This window comes from Acomys russatus, chromosome 24 (genome assembly GCF_903995435.1).
Source record: "Acomys russatus chromosome 24, mAcoRus1.1, whole genome shotgun sequence".
Classification (NCBI taxonomy): Eukaryota; Metazoa; Chordata; class Mammalia; order Rodentia; family Muridae; genus Acomys; species Acomys russatus.
Genome location: NC_067160.1, coordinates 60,325,865 through 60,351,730, shown reverse-complemented (window position 1 = coordinate 60,351,730; position 25,866 = coordinate 60,325,865). Strand labels below are relative to the sequence as shown.

The 25,866-nt window shown below is 51.1% G+C and overlaps 1 protein-coding gene across 1 annotated transcript in view; it reads right to left on the bottom strand.

Moving 5' to 3' along the window:
- The window catches only part of Col5a1 (collagen type V alpha 1 chain), a 148,011-nt gene that overhangs the window by 33,169 nt on the left and 88,976 nt on the right, over positions 1 to 25,866 (bottom strand). Inside the window, 15 exon segments of the mRNA XM_051166957.1 lie at positions 639 to 746; positions 1,929 to 1,982; positions 2,076 to 2,165; positions 3,775 to 3,882; positions 4,671 to 4,724; positions 6,673 to 6,726; positions 7,654 to 7,707; positions 8,340 to 8,384; positions 9,431 to 9,484; positions 9,601 to 9,645; positions 15,890 to 15,943; positions 17,714 to 17,767; positions 18,542 to 18,649; positions 20,860 to 20,913; positions 22,469 to 22,513. Of these exon segments, the coding sequence (XP_051022914.1) occupies positions 639 to 746; positions 1,929 to 1,982; positions 2,076 to 2,165; positions 3,775 to 3,882; positions 4,671 to 4,724; positions 6,673 to 6,726; positions 7,654 to 7,707; positions 8,340 to 8,384; positions 9,431 to 9,484; positions 9,601 to 9,645; positions 15,890 to 15,943; positions 17,714 to 17,767; positions 18,542 to 18,649; positions 20,860 to 20,913; positions 22,469 to 22,513 (981 nt within the window).

The window sequence follows — 25,866 nt, the reverse complement described above, 5'->3', positions numbered from 1 at the left end:
CCCACAGCCGTGGGAAATCAGGGGTGATGGGAAGGCACGAAGCTGCGTATGAACTACAGATATGAAGTGGGGCTGTGGGTGTCACTATGGGTGGGGAGCTATGCTGGGTGATCAGAAAAGGGCTGTGTGGAAACCCAGGCCTGCCTGTGTCCCTGTTTCAAAGGCCTTTCAGAGCCCAGTGAACCCAGGCCTTATAGAGGGGCTGTCCCACTTTCTGGGGACCTACCTGCCATCCTCTGTCACAAAGTGTCTCCCCTCCTGTGCTCTCTCATCAATAAAGGGACCACCTGCTCCCAAACACTTGTCTTTTCCCTTAAAAGGCCCAGCCATGGGGTGAGGCCAGTGGGGAGGTGATGTTCACTCAGCAGACAGTATGGCCCAGATACCCAGGAGGCACAGCAGCCTAGACAGAGCACAGGTCTATAGGGGACAGACTGTGTCTAGCCACTGTGACGTCCCATTCAGGGCTGGCCAGGCTGAGCTGGCTGGGACTCCTCAGAGTGGCTATCCTTGTAGGATAATCAGACACCACAGCCTCTGCCCCCTCCCACACCCGGGGGATTACCCCATGGAGATAACACAGCAGGGTGAATGAGACCAAACCTGGGAGGAGACCTCCAATCTCAGGTGGTACTTACAGGAACGCCTTTCTCTCCAGCAGGGCCTGGAGGTCCCTGAGGCCCAGGTCTCCCTGGAATTCCAATGGGCCCAGCAGCACCAGCTGGTCCTCTTTCTCCTGGAGAACCCTAAGTTACAGTAAGAAAATGGCTCACTTTAGAGGTTCTTGAAGTATACAGTAAAACTTCCTTAAGCACTGATGGGTCACACCACTCTTCCCTCACTTTAAGCCCTCAGTGGCTCCCACTACATGGCTGGCTGCAAGTATGGACTAATTGGTCTAGTATTTCAGGCTGTCATTAGGCCTTTTCTTAGCTCTTCTCCTCCCATAATTCCATCTGACTCATGCCCTCTCATCCAAGTGTCTGGAAGAAAACAAGTCTTATTTTAGGTCTGTCTTTGATGGTCTTTTCCAGAGGCCTGGTACATACCCATCCCTGTAGGGTCTGCCTTCCCAAAAAGTTCTTATAGATTTAGAGGAGGGGATCCTGATATGGGGGTACATATGGATGGTAACATGGATCCAGGCTAAGCTTGAGATCACATCAAGAGGTCAGCATAGCCTGCAAACCTTCCATATGCCCTATCACAGGGAAGGCTGATTTCTCACCCCATCTGAGGTCACATCAAGAGGTCAGGACAGCCTGAAAGCCTTCCATATGCCCTACCACAGGGAAGCCTAGGGGAGGTCATTCCCAAACTCAGCTAGGCTTTATTCCTGAGCACGGCCATCAGGCTGGCTTGAATGAGGGGGAAGGAAGCAAAGCTGACAGTCCTTATCCATATGAGAGAAGCAGCAGTCTCTGACACGGGGCCAGAGCTAAAGTCCTGGGAATGCAGGGTCCTAAGGCTTCTCACAGTTGGGGTTCTGAGATTGGCGAGGGGCTAGCTAGTTCATGAGAACAATATGTGATAGTTCCTGGACTACAGGCTAGAGATAGACCCTTCCTTTCTGGTGCCAGGTAGCCTAGCCTGCTCTACCATATACCCTTGACGTTCATAAGAAAACTATGTACTCTCCCTGCTGACCCAAGCAGTCCACATCAAGTGTGAGTCTCTCTCCTTGCCTCCATGCCCAGGCAGGTCACGTGTAGAACTCCAAGCTGCCACTTCTCTGCTGTCCCTCATACAAGGTGGCTCTGTGATTCTATCAACCCAATTTCTGTGTCAGGGACACTGTCCCTATGCTCCACCCTGTCCCCCTGACACACTTGATGGGGACCTTGGCATCTATGTGTGTCCTCCCAGCCCTAGTTGCCTGTGGAACACCAGGCCTGAAGGACCAGATAAGATGGAAGGCTTCAACTCACCGCAGGCCCTGGGGGGCCAGGGGGGCCTTCACTGCCTTTTAGTCCAAGTGCTCCCTGCAAAGTAGTAAGAATATAGGTTGAAGACACTCAGAGAGAGACCCCAGGGCTGTACACCATACCACTACCCCCACCCTGCCCCTCACTTACCACGGGGCCGGGGAGGCCACGGTCCCCAGGGAATCCACGCAATCCTGGAGGGCCATCCTTCCCAGGGAGGCCAGCGGGGCCTGGATCACCCTAAAAAGAGAGCCAGAGTTAGCGCCGCCTGGAAGCTCCAGCTGTTGACTTTTCACCAACCTCCAGACCACAGGACCCATGTCTAAGGAGCAGGGTGAGTCTTCTATCAAGATCCACTGGGGATACGCATTGACCTGGGCTTCCTCTAGCCCTCGGCTTCAAAGAAATTCTCTGGTATTGTCTTGATTTGGAGGCTGAGGATGGAAGCTGAGACCTGGCACATCTCCTCAAGTCCACATCTGTGGACTTGAGCTCTGCTCCTGCATACACCTGGATGCCATGTTATCCAGGCTGCTTCTGTATGTAGATCTGGGGAAGGGACTCCAACTCTGATACCCCCTTCCCCAACCCCATGCTCTTTCAGGGCCCAGATCCACAAAATCCAGGGGCTGAAGGGGAGCTGGAATGACATGAAAGTCCTCACTTGCACAGGACTCCCCAATAAGACTGTGCCAAGCTAAGGACATTCCAGTGGCGTGTGGTTAAAAAACACAGCCACTCAAGGAAGTTGTTACCAGCCCAGTGCCCATATCTAAAACCAGGCACCACTGGGTGTATGTTCCCTCACAATGTAAAAGTTAGAATATCATCCAGAATTTTCCTGGGGCTTCACACGGGAGCACAATGGTCTTTCCAGACCAGCACATCAAATGCACTTGGCTTTTTTCTGAACTCAGTGAGCTCTCTTTGTCCAGAGTAGAAAGATTTATAGGCCAAATGCTCTGTGTGTGTGTGTGTGTGTGTGTGTGTGTGTGTGTGTGTGTGTGTAATGGTCATACATGTGTATTTACATACACATATATGTATACATACATATCTGAGCATATATGTACTTACTCAAACAGACAAAGGATATATTATTTTCCTGAGTATTTATTTACTGCATGTCTCTAATTTTAAATTTACTATTTTATGTGGTCACATCAACAGGTGTGGTGGCTCAGGCATGGTGGCACACACCTTTAATGCCAGCACTCAGGAGGCAGAGGTAGGTGGATCTCTGTGAGTTCGAGGCCAGCCTGCTCTACATGGCCAGGGCTACTCAGTGAGACTCTGTCTCAAAACAACAACAAAAATAGGCTGAGAGCTTCTGTTTTTAGTTCCTCTAAAAGAAACTTGAGTAGTTTTATAACACACAGACATTACAACCACAAGTTTGGGGCACCCCAGCCTACTGAGCAGACTACAGAAAAGGGGTAGACATAACGGGAACCGGGACTGGCACAAGGCTGGAGATACATTCATTTTACACTTTCAGACTCTATTTTCAGTGTGTTTGAGTGAGGGGGTTTCAAAGGACCAATCTCTAGCAGATCTGTATCGGCTGTTGAAGACCCAGGCCTTTAGTCAGTTTCCAGAGACGTGGGCAGCAAGGAAAGGTGCTCCCCACTGGGCCTGGGATGGTTTGATCCCACATCCCTCTGTGTTCCCTCTGCAGCGGCCCACAGCCCTGTCTCGGCTCAAGCAAAAATGCATCTGAACGCTTGGGTTTCAGAGATGCATTTGTTTGAGAAATTACCCATTTGTCCAAAAAGACCAAGAGAAAGCATAGAGTTCTGATCCCCTAGGACAAAAGATTCGCCTGGCGTGGAAGCTTCCAGAAACTCACCTTTGTCCCTTCCTTTCCAGCAACACCTGGGAGGCCCTGTTCACCAGGAGGTCCTGGAGGGCCAGGGTGGCCACGCTCACCCATCGGACCTGTTTCTCCCGTTGGACCCTGTGGGGACAGTGTTGTCACATATTGGTTTTGAGGAACTTGCAAAAGAATGATCGCTTCACCCTGAGCCTGGGTACAGCCCTGACTGTGGTGACACTTACTGTAGGCCTCCCATCCTCTCTATTCTCTCTCTCCTAAGGCAAAATCCAGATGGAAAAGATGAAGCCAGGTAAGCAGCGTTAGCCATAGCTATTGTCCCCCTGTCCCTGCGCCTCTCTGGAGGCTGAGTTTTGGGGATTAGATCAGAAAGATGTTCAGGGCTGCCATATTTGTCACAGAGGGGAGAAGGCCTGTGTTGATATTAGCTGTCAGTCTCTTACTTCTCATTAGGTCAGGTGTGGCTGGCTAAGTGACAGGTACACAACTGTCCTCGGATCTAAAGTCATCAGCCCTAGCTGGAACTTGTACCTTCACTGCTCTGTGCTAGTTGGAATCAGAGTCCCACAACACTGACCAGTGTAGAAGAATTGGGTGCCTCTGCTGTCCGCAACAGGACAAGAAGACCCCATTGGCCCCTGTGCCAGCGGGGATAGTCAAAGTCCAGAGGCTGGCCCTATTTGGCCTGGGGTCACCTGAGCTCTGCTGCTGGGCCCAGGCCATTTGCTCCATGAGTTACTTTCTTTCTCTCAGCACAGCTCCTTCCATCTCCTACAGTTAGCACACACTTGCCATGGCACTTAAACCTCTCCATTAATGGAGAAAACTGACCATAGCCCTATGTTTTGGTAACACCAGAGAGCCACCCCCACCTCACCCCCGTCCCACCCCACGATGCTGCAAGGTCTCACCTGAGGGCCAACCACTCCTGGGGGGCCTGGAGGCCCAGTCTTGCCTTGGAAACCCTGTGGAGAGAGTCAGCAAGCTGAGGGGCCACTGCACCACCCTGCTGCAGTCTCAGAAGCCCGCCCACACCTGTCCCCAATGGCTACATGCCAAAACTCTCATTTTAGAGTCCTCCCTTATGCTCCCTTTCCGTATTAATTTCATGAAAGTACTGGAGCCAAGCGGGTTAGCTCCATGCTGTGTCTCTGTGTTGAGATATGGATTTTAAGTCTGTTCTCCCTCATGTCGCTGTGTGTTCATTTTCTGAGGACACAGAAGAACCATCTCTGTACTGGTGCTCAGTAAGCAACTTTGTGAGACTTTTCAGCCTTTGTTATCCACACCTCTGATGCATGGCAGGTGACTCGCCAGCCTGCTCCTCTTCAGATTTAGGACAGCAGCGGAACCTGGCCTGGCTGCTCTCTGAAGCTGTCAGCTCAAATGTGTTAGTTTTAAAGTCACTTCAAAGACACTGTCTCTTCAAGGATCTAAGTGCTCATGCCTAAAATGGCCCAGGCTTGCATCTCTCTTCGGCTCTCTTTCCCAAACTCTCCTTGTGAGCAGGAAGCCGCAGCAAGTCAAGCTTGATTTGGGGCACAATGGCCAAGCAAAGTAGGTACCACAAGACACACCTGTAGCTGCCAGGCCTGAGAAGAGCAGCTGAGTTGCACAGAGGTCACAGCTATGGCAGAAGGGTGAGCAGATGGCTCCAGGCCAGCAGGCTAATATCACACACAATTCACTGGCCACACAGACCACAGCAGGCCCTGCCCTGGAGACCCCAGAGGGCTCTTCTCTTTCAGCCCAGCTTAGCTCACATAGTGGGCAGAAGTGACTGTTTCTAAGACACATTTCTCTGACAGTCAAAAGCAAGAGGTGAGGAACAGGTCAAGAGGGAGACATGCTAAGAGAGGAAGGAGCCAAAGGAGAGCTCTGCCCACTGCAGTCAGTGAGGAGGGCAAGCAAGGCCTCCCACCGGGTCCACAGTCACTGGGCCAACCTTGCCCAATAAAAAGGAATTGGTCTTCTGTTCCTTGTGGAAAAACAGGCCTTTTCCTCCCATTAAGGAGACAAAATGGCCATTTGTGTTCCTTGGAGGAGGAGGGAGAGAGAGAAAAAGAAGAGGGAAGGAGAAAAGGAAAAAGAAAAAGAAGAAAATCTACATGCTAGAGAACACCAAGATGAGTCTCAGAGAGCACTCCTGTAATTACAGGGGTAGCTGGACATGCTAGAAGTTGCTGGAGACTACACTTTTCCAAGCAAAGATGAGAGGCCTGATTAGCTGCAGAACAAGTCTGAGGGAGGAAAGCAAGCAGGATGAAAAATCTTCTCTCCTTGGAAAGGCATTAGAGGAAAATGTGCAGAGCTTGGAAGAACTATTTTCATTTTTCTCTCTAAACAAAAGAGCAAGGTAGTCTCCCTTTGTCAGCCAGCATGGGCTGCTCGAATACTCGCAAAGGCATAATTAAAAGGCCTCTCCTCTCTATGTTCTGAAAGACAGAAGGAGAAAATGTGAGGTCCAAGGCCCATGGCCCTTGTTTTGTAGCCTAAACAGCCAGCTATCCACAAGCGCAGACCTCCCCAAGTGCTCTTCCAGGAAAGGCCCATGTTGTACACTTAGTTACCCTCAGAAAATCAAAGTTTGAGACAAAGGTCTTATAATGCCAACATCCCCGGGTCCTGATGCTCTAAACATGGCCTTTGGCCAAAACTGCTAGAACAAGCAAAGAGCCATTGTCCAGTTTCCACTGTGATATTCCGGGGCTCCTGCCTACCCGATAGCCTGACCTCAAGTCAACAGCAGATGGCAGGCCCACAGGAAGCTTTGCCAAGGCCTTTGGTCTTTACCAGCTAGGAAAGACCCCATGCCTGTCCAGGCAGCCAGCAGCATGTTATATGTGTACGGCTATGAGAGATGCAGCCAGAGAGACCAGACACAGCCATGTCCCCAACGCCTATAATACTCACTGTCTCGCCTCTCTGCCCAGGATGTCCAGGGAGTCCATCTTTGCCTGGTGGGCCCTGGGGAGAGAGTCAGAACCAGGAAGGCTTATGCAGCAGAAACAGGTGACAACAACTACTGTCCTCCTGGTGGCTTTCGAGAAAGGAGGTCACTTGACACTCACAGGTACGGTGGTCATGGAACTAGATGCCACACAAGAACCTGTCCCCACAGTCCTCACCACTGCCCCAAGGGGTTAACAGAGGCCAAGGAGGTCAGCCGGCTCCCCAAGATTGAGTAGGTGGGTGGCCTGGTTTCACTGGGACCCTCATCTGTCTAGTTTGGCAAAAACGAAGGAGGGACAGTAACTCCATGCCACAGACTCCTCCCTCCCACGGACCCCCCATGCCACAGACCCCTCCCTCCCACGCACCTCCCATGCCTTGTTCTTCCCCCTACAGTGGATCCGTTGCAGGCATGAACCTCCCCTGGCATGGATCTTCACCTCCCCTGGGCTTTCCCTGGCATAAGCCCTCCTTTGGTATGAATTCTCATTTGCTGTGGGATACCCCCTACTCCCTGCAATAGGTAGGCCCTGAGTGGACCTTTCCTGCTGTGGACTTCTGCTGTGGGCCCAGCCTGGATCCTGGGGAGGAACCAGCCTTGGTTCAGACTTGGTCCCAGAATTGAAAAAAGACCTATGGATGATTTTAAGACACCATGCTTGTTGAGCCCAGTCAGAGTGCCATGAAGATTCCCATGACAGCAGGACCTGTCATGGGAAGTCTACCCCAGAGAAAGGGCCTCCACAGGGGAGGTTCGCGACAGGAGAATTCAGCCCAGAACTAAATGCTTGCATGGGGCTGGGGGCCACAGCCACAGGTGGGCTGCCTACCCAGAAAAGGCCCAGTGTGCTCCTCCCCTCCCCCCACACCCTTGGGAGATGAGAAGAGCCAGGTATCAGGGGACCCTGACCTGCCACCCCCATGGGAGGAAGCACCACTTACCGGAGGACCCTTGGGTCCTGGGAAGCCGGTGGGACCTTGGGGTCCATTGGGCCCCTGGGAACAGAGAATAGTCAGTTTGAGGACAGGCGTTCTTCCTGTTAGCAGCCCCCACTGTTTTCCTCACTGTGGCACTGGCTGCAGCTAAGACCTTTTCCCTCCTTATCCTGACCCCATTTTCCCATATGACTCTAGAGGAACTGAGAAGAGAGAGATAGATGCTAGATAGAAGATAGATAGATGGGTAATAGAAGAGAGATAGGTGAGATAGATGATGGATAGATAAATAGATAAATAAATAGATAGACAAATGCATGCATACATTTATACATACATACATACATACATACATACATACATACATACATACATACTTCACTAGGTACACTGGTGGCCAACATACATGGCAAAGCCCAGAGTCCTCTGTTCTACATGAGATCAAGAGGCAATTTCTGTGGTCTCAGTCACATCTAACACCCTAAGGCCAGGTGTAGAGTGTGAGATGAGGTCCCTCCCCAAGAAGCACATCACTTCTGGACACGAGCCACCCTTGGGCCTCAGCAAGGCCTGCTCCTTGGCAGGGTACCCTTGGCTTCCTGTAGTGGGTCATCCAGAGTTAAGTGTGTGTTGGGACCAGCTTCCTCCCTGTAAATCTCTTTCCTCATAGCCCAGGCCTGGATGACTCTTACCCGCTCACCAGGAGGGCCAGCCGGGCCATCGCCTCCTGAGTTGCCCTGGGAGAGGAGAGAAAAGGTCACCATGAGTACTCTTCCAAGGTCATCCTGACCCCAGTACAGGGCCATGTGTGATAGCACTGAGCCTCGGGGCTCCATGCTAGCCTGCCTTTGTGTCCAGCCAATGCGGAGCCAGCATGAGGAGGACGGTGGCAGGTCCTCATGACTAGTCGGACACAGGCTGTGCTAAGCCAAGAACACCTAAAATGACTTAAGAGAAAGAACACAGGGCTCAGCTTCAGGACCAGGACCATTCCATGTACCTGGTGGTTCTCATGAAGAGGTGTGTGTGTGTGTGTGTGTGTGTGTGTGTGTGTGTGTGTGTGTGTGTGTGTTACACCCAGAGTTTAGCCTATCACAGAAGAGCTCCAATGAGGGGATGGTCAGGGATGGGTCAGCTCTGACTGTCTCAGCAAGACCTTCCCGGGAATATTTTTTAAACTGTATGTGTCATTGTTTGCCTGCATGCATGTCTGTGCATCAGTTGTGTGCCTGGTGCCTGCAGAAGATGGCATCAGATCTCCCAAGACTAGAATTAGAGGTGGTTTTGTACCACCATGTGGGTGCTGGGAACCAAACCTTGGTCCTCTGTCCCCTCAGACCCTAGTCTGGATTTAAACTGGTTAGAACTGGTCAGCATTTCCAGCACAGGGAGCTGCCTTCACTCCTCTAGGTATGTGGGGTCCTAGTAGGGGTAGGCCCAGCTTCTGCCTGCACCAGAAAGAACCTTCTAGTAAAGGTCTCTGCAGTTCCCAGTCACCTTTACCAGAGAAGAAATAAGGTTTCTCCACCAGACCTGGGTGGTCTGTGCTAGCCTGGCTTCCAGGCTCTGAAGAAGTTCCCACATGTGAGCGCTGCCCAGCTCTGTCTGTCTTGAATCTCCTTGGGGTTAGCCTTAGCCATGTGGTCCAAGTCACAAAGCTTGCTGAAGGCCGTTACAGGGTAGAGTGCCCTTTAATGGTGTTGAAGAACACTGTTCTTTTTGTTGTTACATGAAAGGCCACTGACTGACCTCTTAGGCCTCGGAGGACTAGGAACATACGTACCTTAGGGCCAGGCTTCCCCGTGATGCCCCGTGGGCCTCTTTCACCCCTCGGGCCCTGAGCAGATGGACAGAGAAAAGGAAAGCCCATTAGCTCAGAGGCCTCAGACTAACGGAGCCCACCCACCTACAGCCCACATGCTTAGTTTGTACAGAGGACACAGGGAGGGTTACCGTTGGGCCTCTCTGTCCCCGTGGTCCTGGCTTTCCAGCTGTTCCCTAGAAGCAGAGAAATGGTTGTCAGTCACCCTTGGCTTGTATGGCCCCTCCCTGAATTAACAAGAGACTTCAAGAATCCAGAATGAGGCCGGGAAGGGCCTATCTGGGGGGAGAATGGGAGAGTATAAGGGCCGAAATATCGATGGGTAGTGTCTGCTACTTAGCTGGTTCATTTGCGCCCTCCCTCCCTTCGTCTGTCCCTCCCTCCCTCCCTCCTTCTCTTCCTCTTCTCTCTTCTCCTCTTAGTAGGCGCAGAAATCATTACACGAAGAGAGAAGAAAGTCAACTCCTATCACACATAATTTTCTTCTGCTACTGTTAAGAATATTAGGCATTACATTTTCATCGGGCTTTGCAGGCACGAAGGGAAATTACAATTTAAAATATAAATCATATATCCAAGAGTCCTGGCACCTCTCGGAGCTCAGTCCTTTTGCTGATCTGCATTTTCTGAACCCCAGAAAGCAAATGCCCGGCATTTTCTGCTTTCTGTTTTCTGCCATAGCAAGGCTGTAATGGCCTGCAAGTGCAGTTTACCCACCGGACACAGAGGTAATGGATTGAGCACAGAGGCTCCAGCGCTCTGAGGTTCATCCCGGGTTTACCCTGGTCCCCACCAACAAAGCCAGATCAGATCTATAGGCTGAAGCCACAGAACGAGTCTCTCCTTAGCATTTTCACCCAGTTCACTATCAGGAGCGAACCAGTCTCCCATTTTGAAGGCATTTAGTTAAACAATCCAAAGCAAATGAGTTAGGCCTTTTTTTTTTTTTTTTTTTCCTTAACAACATAGCCATTCCTGTTACAATGATTGAGCTGTGACAACATCCTTTCATGCAAATACAAACATTTGCATACGAAAATTAAGTAAGACATCTGCTGTCTTCTCATGCTAAGTGTGTGCCCTTATTGAGAGTGTAACCAGCCCAGACTCATGTGGGTATGTGAGCCCAGGTGGGGCTGCCAACACCTCTGCTCCTCTCCCCTTTAGCACCACCTAGAATCACAACTCTGATCCAATATCCCCTCTGACCTAGCAGCATACCTGGCTCCCAGGTGCACCCTGCCCTGATGGTGCCTGGGATATCTAGACACTCGAGCCTTGACAGGAGGCAAACCAGTCTCAACCCAGATTCCCCATCTGTGTCCCGGGGTAGCATGGGGCTCACAGGGCATGTGGTAATCTAACCCTCACAGGAGCTCGGCCGGCCTTGTAGCTGGAGCCGCTAAGCCTAGCATGGCTCTACTCCTCCCTCGCCCATTAATTGTTCACCTCTAGTCCCTGCCGGGAAAGCATGGGAGGCCCAGAAGTGGCCTTGCCTCCTGCTCTTCTGGAGCCCAGAGTCAAGCTGAAGTATGAAGAGCCTTGAATTTGCTGGGAGACCTCAGTGGGTCCTTCCTCTCCTGGGACCCCTCCAAGGGGCGGGGTACAGTCTCTTCACAGGGCACCTTTGCTTGTGTCATGGCTGTGCCTTGGGCTGCAGACAGCTTGACCATGCAGTATTGTTTCTGATGGTTTCCCGTCTAACCTCCCACTGTCAGGCAGGCACAGACATGAGGCATCAGCTCTGCAGAAGCCAGGTCTCTGGTAACAGAGGACTGAGGTGTATAGGTAGCACTTGGGGGAGTGGCAAACACACACAGTTGCTGCAAACCCTTATCTGCAAACACAGCAGGTCTCCCAGGGCAGGGCACAGACAGGCCTCCTTCATGTTCCTGGGATCCTTCCTGATCCTCTCCTGCATGGGACCCGGACTACCTTCAAAACTCTCCCTGGAGTCACCCCCAGGCCTTGGGATAAAGAGCCACCCAGAGGCACTGCAGAGGCAAGGCCTCCACAGGCACCCATAGCCCAGGCTTCTGCACTGAGCTTGGCTGCAGCAGCTTCTCTAAGCAGCTCTGCCCCACCCACCCCCTTCTCTGGGATCAGCAGGAAGAGCTCAGCCTTCTGTGAGGACCCAGGCCTGGGCTCTGGGTTTATCCCTCCTTGCATGCCCATTACCCTGAGCACTGGTTGCGGCTGCTCCCTATCTTGTTCAGTCACTGGAGCATGCCCTGCCTGGGTAAGCTCTGAGCTTTAGCGCGGACTTAGGAACGCTTGCGCTCAATGTGCAAGGTGAAGGACTGCCTTATGTGAAGCCCCAGTGATGAGGGGTCCACAGCACAAGGGAGCAGCGGAGAGCACAACCTGAACCTTAACGTTGGCATTGTTCCGGATGAGATTTGTACCAAAGGCAAAGCAACAACCCATGGGCTTCCAATCTTATTGCAGCAGCGTCTTCATCTTCTACACCTGTGAGACCCTGGGCCACTCTTCACAGGGAGTGCCTCCAAATAAATCAGGGGACAACTCCCCTCACAAACACTAATCAGATGACTCTAGATAAAGTCTGGCTGAGAAGAAAGGATAGATGATAAACAGTAGATAGATAGATAGATGATAGATAGATAGATAGATAGATAGATAGATAGATAGATAGATAATAGATGGATGGAGAGAGATGATAGATGATGGATGGATAGATAGATAGATAATAGATAGATGATAGACGGATAGATAGATGATAAATGATAGATCAATGATGGATGGATAGATAGACAAATAGATGATAGATAGATGAAAAGAGAAAATAGATATGTAGAAAAATAGAAAGATGATAAAGGGACCGTGTAAGAAAGAAGCAGATGATGGCAGTAGATAGTGTCCACCCTGTGTGCTTGCTTCCAGGACAGCCCTGCTTTCACAAGCTGATGACCACTGGCTTGTCCACACTGTCTCAGTTATTGTAAAGCCATTCTCCTGGCTTTCAAGAGCACATCATGTGCAAGGTCCCCACTTTACCCGTGATACTCTAAGGAAGCAACGTCCTATGAGGAGGAGCATGTGTGCTCTGTGTGTGCATGGAGGGGAGCCAGCCAGAAGCACTCTGTTCTGTGTCCCTGCCCAATGGCCTCTCCCAATGGCCCTGTATGTCCAAGGGAAGGCGCAAGAAGACCATTACACTCCATCTCCCAAATGGCAGTGACACCACCCAGACATGGCGGGGGGGGGAGGGGCAGCTTCTGTAAGGAGGGTCTAAGCCAACAGGGACATCACAGGAGGTAGATAGATATGACTCCTGTTAGGATTCTGCTTCAGTCTGCCTACCTGTGATGTCACTGCTTACCTGCAACGGGGGCGTGGCCCTGCCAGAGCCAGCTCTGCCAGGGACCTGTTTCAGATACAGCCAAAAGGAGACACCGGTCTCACAGCTGCTACAACCAGAATGGGACACTGGTCCCGCAGCCTAACCTGGCCATGGATGTCACTGCTCACATGCAGGCTTGTTCTGTGTGCCTAGTCACTGGAGGTTCAACCAGCACAAGAGCTGTACACATTTCCAGCCTTGAAGCTTCTTAACCTGGCAGAGTACAGACGGCTCTTAAATTCAACAGCCTTGCCACCCAGGGTTATGTTACAGGTCTGTGTTAGATTCATACTCAGGTTACATAGTCATTGCCACCTTCTATCATGGGAGACTTCAGGTACCTTCCCAGCCTCTTCATATGCAGGAGACCAAACTTTAACTGTCAATTTCACCTGTTGCTTAAAGCGCCCAAAAAGGTGTTTTTAAAAAGTGTTTTTAAGTTGGTAAATGTAAGTTATGAAGGTCAACATGTCCAAACAAATGCTTTATTTCTTCCTGTTACTATGCTATTGTATTAACTCTTCAAAGTATTGAGACTGATCAATGGAGCTCTGACTTATTAATCTAATTGTGGTAAAACATTCCACTATATGATCCTATCTGCCTTCTCTAACCTCATCTCAGAGTATTTGTGCTCCTAACACAAAGTTCTTTTCCCAAGCCTGTACTATGCTATATATGTCTACTACCCTTTTCCTACCACGTGTTCATGTCTAACAATGTGTATTTCACTGCAGATTTCAAACAGTGGTGATGCTAAATTTATCTCCCTTTATGAGCTTAGAAGGATTCTTGTAAGCTACAGGAAATCCATCTCTTAGGCCAAATTAAGTCCTGATAAGTACTGTAACCCACAGCCTAAGCTTCTCACCTGTCTGTAAGGGTGGGATTCCTTCTCCTCTTCCCTGGTCTTGGGACTCTCCTTTCCCTAACTACCTCATTGCCACCTTTCTACATCCAACACCAGCTAAATTCTCCCTTTCTAGTCATGTAAACGCTTCCCTCTAGTTAGAGAGTTTGCTGGCCCTCTCTGATTGACTGGGAGCAGGGAACACCCTGGTCTTCTTCGCTGGCCCTCAACTAGGCTCACCCATTGGGTGAGCTTCCTGATGTAGCTTTCTCCGCTGTTCTGTGACAGCCGCTGAAAAATTCGAGTGCACTCGGAGCCACATCCCTGCAGCTAACTCATCTATTGAGTTAGTCTGTGGCCAGCTCATCTGTTGAGCTAGGCTGTTGGCTCCTACTTAGTGCTGATGAGCTACTAACTGGTCTGCACCAGTCCCTTGGGTCACTAACCATTTTGGGGGATGCCTTAACGGCTTACTGACCTCACCTCCCCATGGGAAACATCCAGTCATCTGTTCTTCCCGACACGCCTTTAAAAACACCTGCCTTAAAGCTTACATGCCTCTGCAACCAAACTTGGACAGACCCAGAACTAAACTGCTTGAATTATTGCCAACAATTGGGTAAATGGAAGGAAGCTCCCATACCCAGACCTTTTCTTTGCTCTCCCATGTTCAAGCCTTTCCTTGGGTAAATGGAAAAAGCTCCCATATCTAGACTTTTTCTTTGCTCTCCCAAAATTCTCACAAAGTGTCAACATTGTCTTAAGCCTTTTCTCTTTGCTCTCCCAAGAGTTTCAAATGTACACCTAAAAGGAAATTTTCTCCCTGATCTACTGACTTTATCATCTGCCCACATATATGTTCCAGTACCCTACCAGACCGCCTGCATCTGGGACATCATCAAAGCAGCTACCCACAAGTGCTCCCATCCAACGTCAAAAACTGTGCCAGCTCGATCTGCATCGTTCCTCCTAGCTAGACCTGCATTACCCTTCCCAGCTGCAGATGTTCTCGGACCCTGGACAGCAAATACAGCAGCCTGTTCTTCCAGAATCTGACCAACATTTCAGCCTTTTAAATCCCCTATCACTGCCATATTGTCAGCAGGAAGTAGTTAAGACGATCACTTCGCCCTTTATCCATTTACAAAAGGCTGAAATGGTGTACTCCAGGTTTCCCCAACACTCCTCGGTCTCTATCTGCTACAGGACATGGCTGACATAGCTTGCCCTCTACCTTGAACTTTCAGGACAAAACTTTTCCTCCCTCTTCACGATATAATTTGGACATTTTGTTACTATTGCTTTTTTTCTCTTTTCTCCATTACCTACACTTATATACTTTAACTTACCTTGTATAAAAACAATCCAACATTCCTATATTTTAAATATAGGAAAAGGTAGGAATGTTAGGATTCTGCTTCAGTCTGCCTACCTGTGATGCCACTGCTTACCTGCCACGGGGGCGTGGCCCTGCCCTGGGCCATATAAAAGAACAGACCCACCAGATGGCTCTCTCTCTCTCTCTCTCTCTCTCTCTCTCTCTCTCTCTCTCTCCCTCCCGCCCCCTCTCTCTCCACGTGTCTCCAGAGACGTTTCCTGTATCTCCCTATTAAACCTCTTAAGTGGATCTGTTGCGTGGTGTGATTCCAATTCCATCCCTCTGTACAGCTCTGCTGTTCACCTCTAACCTCCGCCTGTCAACTTTTTACAGCTCCCCCAAGTCACCCTCAAGAGACCTCTGTGAAGATGACAGCAGAAAGAACCCACTGGTGTCACGCTCTGCCCCATATTTACAGCCAGGGCAACTTCCAACAGGGGCTGTAGGTCTAGGCTGCACATAGATAGCCCAAGGTGATATGTGCCCACCCTAAAGGAAGTGGCAGATCACACCAAAGAGGACAAAATATCACCCTTTTTCTCTCCCTGTAAAGTTGGTATGCAGGAAAGTCTCTCTGTAAGAGAAAACTCTGAAGGAGCCCCAGGAACTTCCCGGCTCCGTTTTCCCAGCATGCTCTTTCTTTCTTACCACTACTCCTTCCTGTCACGGTGCCTCTATAACCGACAGCTAAAGAAAGCCTAGAGCTCAAGATCAGCTACTTCTGGAAAGTACTTTTGCTAACAAGTGGAGAAAAACGAACAGGGCACTCAGTGGAGAGCCAACACCGGCACACGGACGGAGGCAGCACAGCCAGCAAGCAGTCCTTACCCTGCCGCCTTTCTCTCCGTTGGCACCAGGGAAGCCAGGGAATCCAATAGAACCCTGCAAGAGAGTTAAGGAAGGTGAGACAGACCGCTGAGCCAGAAGCAAGGGCCACGCTGTCATGCCCACCCCGGAGAGTTCTTGCCACAGTTCACACATACCCCATACCCCCTGACCAAATGTGCTTTTACCCAACCACCCATGAACAGCCACCCAGCCACCCTACCACCCACCAACCCCTGGCGAACCCACTCACCCAGCCTTTTGTTCTCTTGTTGTCCATTAGCTAGCTACCCACCACCCACTCAACACCCATCCACTCCACCCAGTAAATGTTTCCTGAAAGTTCTCCAGACCCCAAAGCTAAGTCCTAGCAGGTTTTGTTCAACTCCTGTCAGCCCCCACATAGAGGTTGTGCAACACCAGCTGAAGTTTGGGGGGATGGGAGGACATGCATTGCTGAGGTTCCCTTTTTCCAGGGAACCTCACAGCCCTGTTCACTGGTCCTGCTGTCATATGTTGTGACCTGTCCATAACACCTTAACCAAAGCATGACAGTTCGCAAGGTCAGAAATGGACACAAATCCAGGCACAGACAGTAGCATCTGATGTTTTCAATTCTACAGATAAACACATGGGCCAAATGTGGCCTCTAAGATTTTGATCTGCCAAACATCCAAACTCCTGCTATGTAAAAAAGATGCCACAGAGCTCCCCAGGACATACCCAGGGCAGCCCACTGCCCATCAGTGTGGGTGTTGTCTACCGCCCTTTGTGAGGCTCTGCCGTCTGGGTGGCCTGACACCTTGACCTGACCACATTCATATTCCAAGAAGTTTGCTTGTTTCCATGCCTTGCGTTCCTCCTCTAAGCTCACCTGGTCACCCAGGCAGGGATTGAAACGTGGCGACCTGGGGTGGAGGATACAGAACTCCTAGGCAGCCCATCACTGCGTCTGGTCACAGCCTAAGAACAGAGCTTCAAAGTCCTGTTTCCTCATATCTCCAAAGCTGCCAGCACTTAGTCATAACCCACCCTCTCCTCTCTCAAATGCCTCCTCTCTGCCTTTCTCTCCTCCTGAAAAACAAGGACCTGAAAAGAGGAAAAGCAAATGCACTCGCAGGGAGCCCAGTTTTCAACATTTGGATGGATGGCCCTCCGTGGCAGCTACACTGGAGCCACATCTAAGGGACACACTCCTGGAGGCTGGACGTGTGTCCACTCTGCATGAACAGGATGATTGGCAGGCCCATGCTTGTGAGGCAAAGACAGCAAAGCTAGCAGGCAGCAGAAAGGCAGGATGTAAATCTGGGGTGCGTGGGCTGGCTGCGTGCCGCTAACCAGGTCTCCAGCACGATGGTTATTGTTTAAGGAGGAACCATGAATAATAAAATGTGGGATGAGAAGAAAATAATGTTCTCACTGATTTCCAAAGCCTTTAGGAGCTGTTCCGCTTAAGCCTGACCATGCCTGCAGATAAGACAATGGTTGGCCCTCCCCTGCGCCATTAAACACAGAGACTCCGTACTTCCAAAGGAAAGTGGGGCTAAGAGGAGGCTGGTGTGGAGGAGCACCCGCAGCAGGCCCCGGGACTGGCGTAGTTTCTGCCTTCTTCTCTGAAAGGCTCCACTTATTGTCTAAATGCCTTCTTTGAGCTTGCTCAAATTGACACCAAAGGCTGCCTGGGAACCGTGAGATCACAGCGAGCATATTGTTCCGCTGTGGCACAGAAGCCATGCAGAGGTGGGGACCGGATGAGGGGCCTCGGACTGTGTGGGGCACCACATGAGACAGTGCCTGCCTGGACATACTTAGCAGGGCTTAAATTACCTTTGGCCCTTGTCTTCCTGGGTACCCTGGTAATCCTGGCACTCCAAGCTTTCCCTAGGAGCAGGAAAAAAAAGACTCATAAATCATAAGCATGACTTTTCTCAATCTTGTCTCTGAGCAGAGAGCACTGAGGTGTTCTGAGAGGGACTAGGGCAAGTTGGAAGGGCAGGGTGGGTGGTGTGCAGAGGCATCTGGATCTCCCCCTGGAACTGAGTGGGCCTCTAAGCCCTCAGGAAGGAAAATGTCTATGATCCTACCAGCAGGCACAGAAAACCAAACACCAAGCAAAGAGATGGTGCCGTGGGCAGAAAGAAGATTCTTATCGGTAGGGGTACTGAACGCTCTGTAAGAGTTCTAGCCACATGGCCAGATGGAACGGGAGGCTTAAGCACTCCTTGTGTCCCCTCCTCACCAGGTTACTGGGGACAAGGTGTAGGAGTGTGCTGCTGGACAGGAGCATATGCCGTGCTGTCTGACTGTAGTGAGAACATTCTGTCACCCCCAAAGTAAAGGCAGGATTTGATAGGAATGGGTGGCTGGTGAGGACCCCACACTTTGCCTATACCTGGAGGAAGACACTCCTCCAAAGTGTGTGGGGTCGGGAGGGCAGGTTGGGGAAATCAGAAACAGGATAAAGATCATAGGATACACACACACACACACACACACACACACACACACACACACACACACCTACTAGGAGAAGTTACAAAAGGCTAGGGGTACTGGCATGGGCTATTCAGGAGTCACACTACCCATGCTAAGCATGGGAGGGGCCATCTGGCGCTCAGAGCTCTCTAGCCATAGTCAAGTATTATAAACACAAACCTTCTCCCCAGTGGGTCCCAGAGGACCAGGATCGCCATTGGGACCACCACGACCCTTTGGGCCTTCAGGACCATCTTCTCCTCGGGGACCAGGTGGGCCGATCTCTCCCTGCAGTCAGAAAAGAGGAGGTTGAGGGAGCTCCTTCCCAGTCTCCACCCCCAGCTGATCCCTCCCACCACCTTGGAGTAGGACTGCCAAGTAGGCATGCTGGTGAGAGCTGTGCTTGCCTGGCCTTTGTTAGCTGGACCGCTGTTACCTCTCTACACTGAGTGCCACCATGGCGACCATCTCTGCTTCCAGACTCCCTTGTCTAGTTAAGTGACTCTTAGCTGAAATAACTGGCTAACAATGGTGGCTCTGAATTCCTCAGTCCCTGTATTAGTCTGGGTTCCTTAGAGGAACAGTCACCCCAGGACATGCCCTCAAAGGCCCATACAGAGGTGTGTCCCTTACTTGATCCAGACCCAACCATCACAGTCCCCAAATTCACCTTCTTCTGAAGCCTCGGGAAGCACTGAGGTGGACCTCTCCCCCACTGAGCAGTGATCTAGCTATGCTCGCACCAGGAGACCCCGGATGCACACCAAGACACCATCCAGTGTCCTAGCTGCACGCATGAAGTCTACACTTAACTAAGAGGGACTCAGACCCGTTCAAGCCACAGACGCACAGTGGCCATTGCCAAATAGCAGCCCTGAAGCTCTTGGAGACCCATGCCTCCTCTGACTACCTGGTTCCACGAACAGCTGCAGACAGATGGATGACCCCCACATCAGAGCAGACTGTGCAGATAGAGACCAACAACCGCAGAGCTAAGAAGTCCCTGTCCTTGGAAAGTGCTCCTTTAATTCGCTGATCCTTTAGGTATTAACATCTGACCTGACCATCCACAGAAAGCCCTGTGCAAGGCTCCGCCATCTCACCCTCATCTACTGAGAACTGAACTGTGCTCCCAGGAAGTGCTCTTTCTTTCTTTCTTTCTTTCTTTCTTTCTTTCTTTCTTTCTTCCTATTAATCTATCTATTTCTCATCTCCTATCTCCATCTCATTGCCAGGGTCTCTCTGTAAATACCAAACTAGCTACAAACTCATACCTATCCTCCTGCCTCTGTCTTGTGACATTAATTATAGGCACGCACCACCACACCCATGCCTCAGTCAAGTGGAATCTAATTGTGTGTGCCAAGTCATCACAGAGGAGGGCTCAGAGGGACTTTTTCTTTTGATCTAGGGTAGCCTCTCATCACTGATGATCCTTCACTTGGAGGAGACCTGGGGCAGCCACGCTCAGAAGCAGCATAACGGAACACCAAGTCCTTTTTTATTCTCCTCCTCTGACAGACAATGCAGGTGGCTTTAGAGAGTCCCTGTCAGGTTGTGGCAAAGGGTACAGGCCCTCTTGTTCTAGAATGTTTGCCATAAGTGCTTTCGGGGCCTGACATGAGGATAATTACAGAAACGGACAACAGGCCCAAAATAACCGATAGACAACACTTAGGTGCATGCAACAGCTGGGCTACCAGGAGCACAGTGTGTTGCCTTCTGACTCACTCTGAAGTTGTGGAGGAAACTTCTCAGCAGGAGCTAGCAGGTGGCTCTAAGGTCAGCACCTAGAAACTGCCCTCAGTGTCCCTGTTAACCCCTTGGTTGGTGTGCTTGCTGTGCTGTGCACCCCCACCCCACCCCCGAACAAAGCCAGGCCCTCATCTGCGCCAACTGCTTTCTCTGGAGCTGGGATGCACAGCCCACCAGAAAGCAGCCAGGTTTGGGGTTTCACCCAAGGGCCAGCACCAGATGGCAGGGCACTGGGTTGCACGGGCTTCAAGAGTGATTTGGGTACATCCCGGGGACCAGGATGGTCCAGGAGCTGAACAAGAACTGCAGACTCTCAATAGTGCACGGTCCTGCCAGCCATCTCCTATGTCTTGGGTGGGGGCTTGCTTATGGGCCTGTCTGGATAGTTTCCACACCACCCCCTTTCCTCTTCATCCTCTGGAGTCAAATTTCTCTGTAATCCAGGGTCCCCATTCCTCACTAAGAGACCTATCCAGGGTACAGTGCCAGTGATCACAGTTGTCCTTGGGCTTAACGCAGGTGAGAGCTGTCTGGCTTTGGAGTGGGAACCGAGGAGCAGGCTAGATAACGCTGCACAGGGCCCCTGGGCGCCAGACACTCGGTGCTCAGACCAGGGTCCTGCAGAGGTGTTGCCTCCCTTCTGATAAGCTTCTCTGTGATCCCAGATACCTCTGGCTTTCACGCAGGTCCCCCAAACCCACTCTGCTTGCCCCTGGCCCAAATCCTAGGCCCATTACACTCACCCGGTCGCCCTTTATTCCCATGTCGCCTTTAAACCCAGGGAAGCCATCTTCACCCTGAACACAGACAAAAGAATACATCAACCTGCAGAGAAGAACTCCATTCCAATGACCACTTTTTGGGGGCACAATGGGGATGTGCAACACAGAGCCTCTGGCCCAGAAGAGAAACAGGAGAGCTGTACAGGGAGGAAACTTTGTGCCTGCACAGAAGGGGCCTGCATACATTGGGCCTCTCACCCATCCCCGAGGCTTCTGCCACAGTATACATAACGTACTGGGGCCGCAGGTCCTCAGACTCCCTTCTCCCTAGAACCATTTTAGTTGGCTTTCCTCAGATGCCTGGGGACAGCCCGGGAACTTTGATTGTAAGGCAGCATCCCATTCATATCCTTCCAAGTACATAACGAGACACATCCTGTCTCGTGAAGACAAACAAGACAAGATAAAGTAGTAAAGCTAGGACTCTGGAAACCATCTTCAAAAAGGTAGAAGATGCCTCCATAACAAAGTCTCCCAACAGAATGGGAAATCTGGGACACAGGGCGTGGAAAGAGTCCTTCCAGGGAGCAAGTGGGCATCTGCTCCTAAGAGAACTTGATCCGCATATAGGTGCTCCTAGCTGGATTGTTCAAAAGGCACACCCATGCCCCTGGCCCTGCAGAAGGAGACCCTGTGGAGACGCTCTAGAAGGCATGGAAAACGGAAGAGCTCTTTGCCTGTTCCTCCCAAAAGGTGGGCAAGTGGTTAGCACACAGCCAGGCCCAAGCTAGATCATACAGCTAGAGTGCTGTTCTCACCCATAGCCCTTGAAGCAACTCCCAGAGAATAGATTTCAGGCTGGCAGATCACGTGAGAAAGGAGACAAAAATGTCCCCAGGTGCCCAGTGAGAAGCAATGGCGTGCACACCTTCCAAGCCTATGCTGATGCAGGTGTGAGTTGCTCGAGCTCAGGCTCGGCAGGCCCTGCTCTCACTGCCTTCAGACCCCAGTGTCCCAGGCAGCGCCTCAGCCTGCCACAAATGGTGACTACACCCACTAGCTACACCTGAGTGGGTCAGGGAGATGCCCAACAGGATGGAGCATAAGATGGGCAGAAAACGTCCAAGTGCCAGGCTTCCTACCACCAAGTGAAAAGGACAGACAGGGCCAGCTGCACAGTTCCACAGGCACAGGGTGTCTCAATTGCCGGGGACCTGGGCACTCTGAGCCTTGACCGTGGCAGGTAGCACCACATTTTACAATGTGGCTTATATGTGAGTGTAAACAGTCACTGAGCTGGACTGTAAAACTGGACTCTGTGCAGGAGTGCTGGGCCTCTCGATGACAACTGACCACCATGAGGACTGTTGTCAGTGAGGACCTACAGGGAGAGACCTGGGGGAGGAAGGTATGTGAATACAGCCATGTAGCCATCCTAGGGCCTCGTGGGTAGATGCTCTGGGCCAGCCCAGGAGACAGGAAGTACCATGGTCCTCAGCAGCTATTTTCTCCCTTTACAAACAAGCAAGCTTCCTTCATGGTAGCATAAATCCCCCTCACACTCAGGATACACCCCATTGTATCCTGCACCACGCTGAGCCCGCCCACCCTCAAGGGGACGGTTCCTTACCTTTTCTCCTTTGGTGCCCTTCAGACCTCGGATGCCATCCGCCCCCTATGCAGGCAAGAAAAGCGAATGATCATAAATGTGCAAGGCCCAGAGGCGTCAAGGGAACAGGTCCCATGAGGTGGGGGGCCTCTGATGTGCCCTCATTCAACACATCTCCATCTCAGGAGGGAGAGGCATTTCCTGTTCTCTCGTTGATTGACAGGAGCTCATGTGAGGCCCTCAGTGTCCTTAATTCCTACACTGGCCTCTGACTCCTCCTTCAACACAAACATCCAAGCCTCTCCCTGGCCAATTTCTCAAAGGTCTGGATTTACCTGTCTAAAAGCCCAGACCCCTACCAACACGTCCCCATGATAAAATGCCTGCCTGTTCCAGAAATAGTTCCTCAGTCCTTGCAGCCAGGAAGAACTTAATGCGGGGGCGGGCTAAGTTCCTGACACTTTCTGTAGCCTCTGAGGAGGCCCCAGACTTTTGTGTGCCTCAGTTTCATTACTGGAAGTAGACTGGTGAAGACCCTAGCTTTGTCTCTGCAGTTGGAAAAGGCTGGTCTGCAAGTCCTCATGGAGTGACCAGTGCACACCTGACATCCAGGAGACAGTAGCTGTGCACCATCGGTCTGTGTTCATTCTGCATTATCACTGAAAGGTGACGCGGATTACATCAACTAATGCCTCAGCTATGACTGTGGCTGGCCTCAGCCCATGGTGGGAACACCTTCCATCCCTGCTTGACACAGCTCTAAGGACACAGACCAGGCCCCCTTTCCTCCATTTTCAATGGCCCCAGCCCCTCGGCTGTAGGAGGTGAAATCTAGTGACAGATGCAGCCATATCCTCATGGTCCATGCCTTTGACCTTAGGCCTCTAAGAGGAGTAACATTTACCTACATGGGACTCACTGTTGACTCCAGGAGCTGCCTCAAGCCACCTCTGTCTAGGATCCCAGAGGAGTCACATGGCCCAATTTCTTCATGGTTGAGACTGCGGCCTGAGCCACCTTCTGGACCCAGGGGCCACTAGCTGCCCTTTGCTGGCCAGCGCTCCACATAGGCTTAATAGTTCTGAATTTGGGACTGGGAAAAACGTTAGAATGAAGTGTGCAGACACACAGACCCAAGAGCACAGGAAGCTGGGAGCCAAGAGCCAGGTGCACTGGTACCCTGAGATCTTAGCCCCTGGGAGGAGGGAGAGCTTGGAGCATCAGGAGACACACCCACTGTTGACAACATCTCTAGTCAGTGCCCCATGGTACATGACGTAGAATGTGGAATGGAGGGCCAAGAAGAGAAAGCCGTGGAGCAGGGAGAACCCGAGCAGCAGCTGAGTCAGAGAGACTCCTGCTCGTTGACTCTGACACATCCTGACACTGGACAAATAAATGTGGGTTGACACCAGAGGTGCCCAGTCAATTAGGCCAGCAGCCCCTCGCCCTTGGCGGCAGCTGTAGATGGAACAGGCATTGGGGAAGAAATGCTGACTCTAGGGAGTCTGCTCTGTGCTTGCTCAGCCTGGATCAAGGTGGACAGCAAACTGGAAACTGGAGCGGGGCATAGAGCAGGCATGGAGACATCTGGCACACACAGTCTGCGAGCAAGGCTTGCCACCTGTATCCAACCAACGGGAGTTTAAGAACATCTGTGGTGCGAAGGACCCAGGTCGGTGCAATGTGCCTGTCTGGCCAGCTGCCTTGGAGCCAGTGTTCTTTTCCTGAGACGCAGTCTAGAGAGCCAGAAGTCCCCAGAGAAGAAGATAGCGGGCAGGCTGTTCAGGTGGTAGCCAGAGCCCCACCCACCATCTCACTCTTGCAAGCATCTCCTTGGAGGAGAGAAACAGAAGCACAAGAAGCCAGCAGAGATGAACTCTCAGGTCCAGGCCTGCTGGCATAGGCCTGTCGTCCCAACTGCTCCTGAGGCTGAGGCAGCAGGACCCTGAGTTTAAGACCACCCACCTAGGCAAGTTTCTGCCTCAAACAAAAAGTAAAAGGAGGTCTGACAGTTTAGCTAAGTGGTAGAGTTCATTTCAGTGAGAATGAGAGGAGGGGGTGAGATAGTCTGTGAGCCCTTTCTTCCCCAAGAGGCTATGAAGCAGAAAGCGGTCCTAACCAAGTGATGACTGTACATGCACCTTGACCTTGGACATCCAGCCTCCATCCGGGCTTTCAAAAGCCCAGATCATGGAATTTCTCTTCCAGATAGGCCAGGACCTATCTGGCCTGTCTCAGGAAGCTTAGGTAGGAAATAACCAGCTCTCTCTACCTTAATGGTGACAGCTCCCATACCTACCTCTGCAGCGCCCATGGGCCTGGGACTCAGTAAGTGGCCATAACCACTCCTCATGAATGCAAGGAGAATATCTGTTTCTCTTGTGAAAGCTGTCTTGAAGCTTGCTTTCCCTTCTGTTTCCAAATCTAACTGGATTGCTCATGTCACGAGTGAATTTTAATCAGACAGATAGATAAACACTTCAAAGTAAACACCTTTTACTTTGTGCAGAGGGAGCCTTGCACAATTAGCCAAGTATAGGAGCTGCCAAAGGCTCGGGGTAGGCGACAGGAATTTGTATGATGAACACGCAGCTACCATAATCAGTACCGCTGCTCAGTTTTCACCGTTACAGCATTCACTGTGCTTTCTGCTGGGAAAAGCATGCTTAAGGAGGAACCTGACCTGCCTAAAGCTGCTGTCCTTCAGAGGTTGCTCTTGAAATTGAGATGTCCAGGTTTCTGAGACATGTAAACAGGGCCAGTCGGGTTCAAGCCTAGCCTGGGGTACCATGCTTGATAAGATTCCGGACAGTCTCTGAACATTGAAGTCATGAGTGCTCTACCCTCCACACCTGCAAGGCAGATGTATACTTTGGGTCTGCAGCAATGCTGGACAGAGACGAAGGACAGCAAAGTGCATGGGTGAGGCCCAGTGGCCTTGATCATGTTTATAAAAATTCTTCAAACCCAAGTTGTTTTGTGGGTGTGCTTGTGTATACTGCACAGTTATGGGGGTACACCTGGGTTTCCTTTCATGTCAGTTTGAAGGAAGGAGTTGTTATCTTTTTCTTTTCTTTTCTTTTCGCCAGTGGAAAGCCTGGAGCTTTGAGATGCTGCAAAGTCCCTGTTATGGAGAAGGAAGAGGCCCAGCCTGTGCCTTCGCCCTGGGAACCTCGGATCTCAAGATTAAATCATGCAGCTCAGAGCAAACTCGGTTAGTGCTGAAGGGACAAAGGGGACCTTGCTCTCAATATTGATTTGGTACTCTGTGTCTCATTTAACAGGTTCCAGGAATTTCTACCAGCAGAAACAAGATTGTAAACAAATGGACATCTCTCATGAACCCTGCCTCCTAGGAATTTGAGAGGACACTCTGGCTTTTTCCTCTTCCAACGTGCCAGCTGCTCAAAGGACTG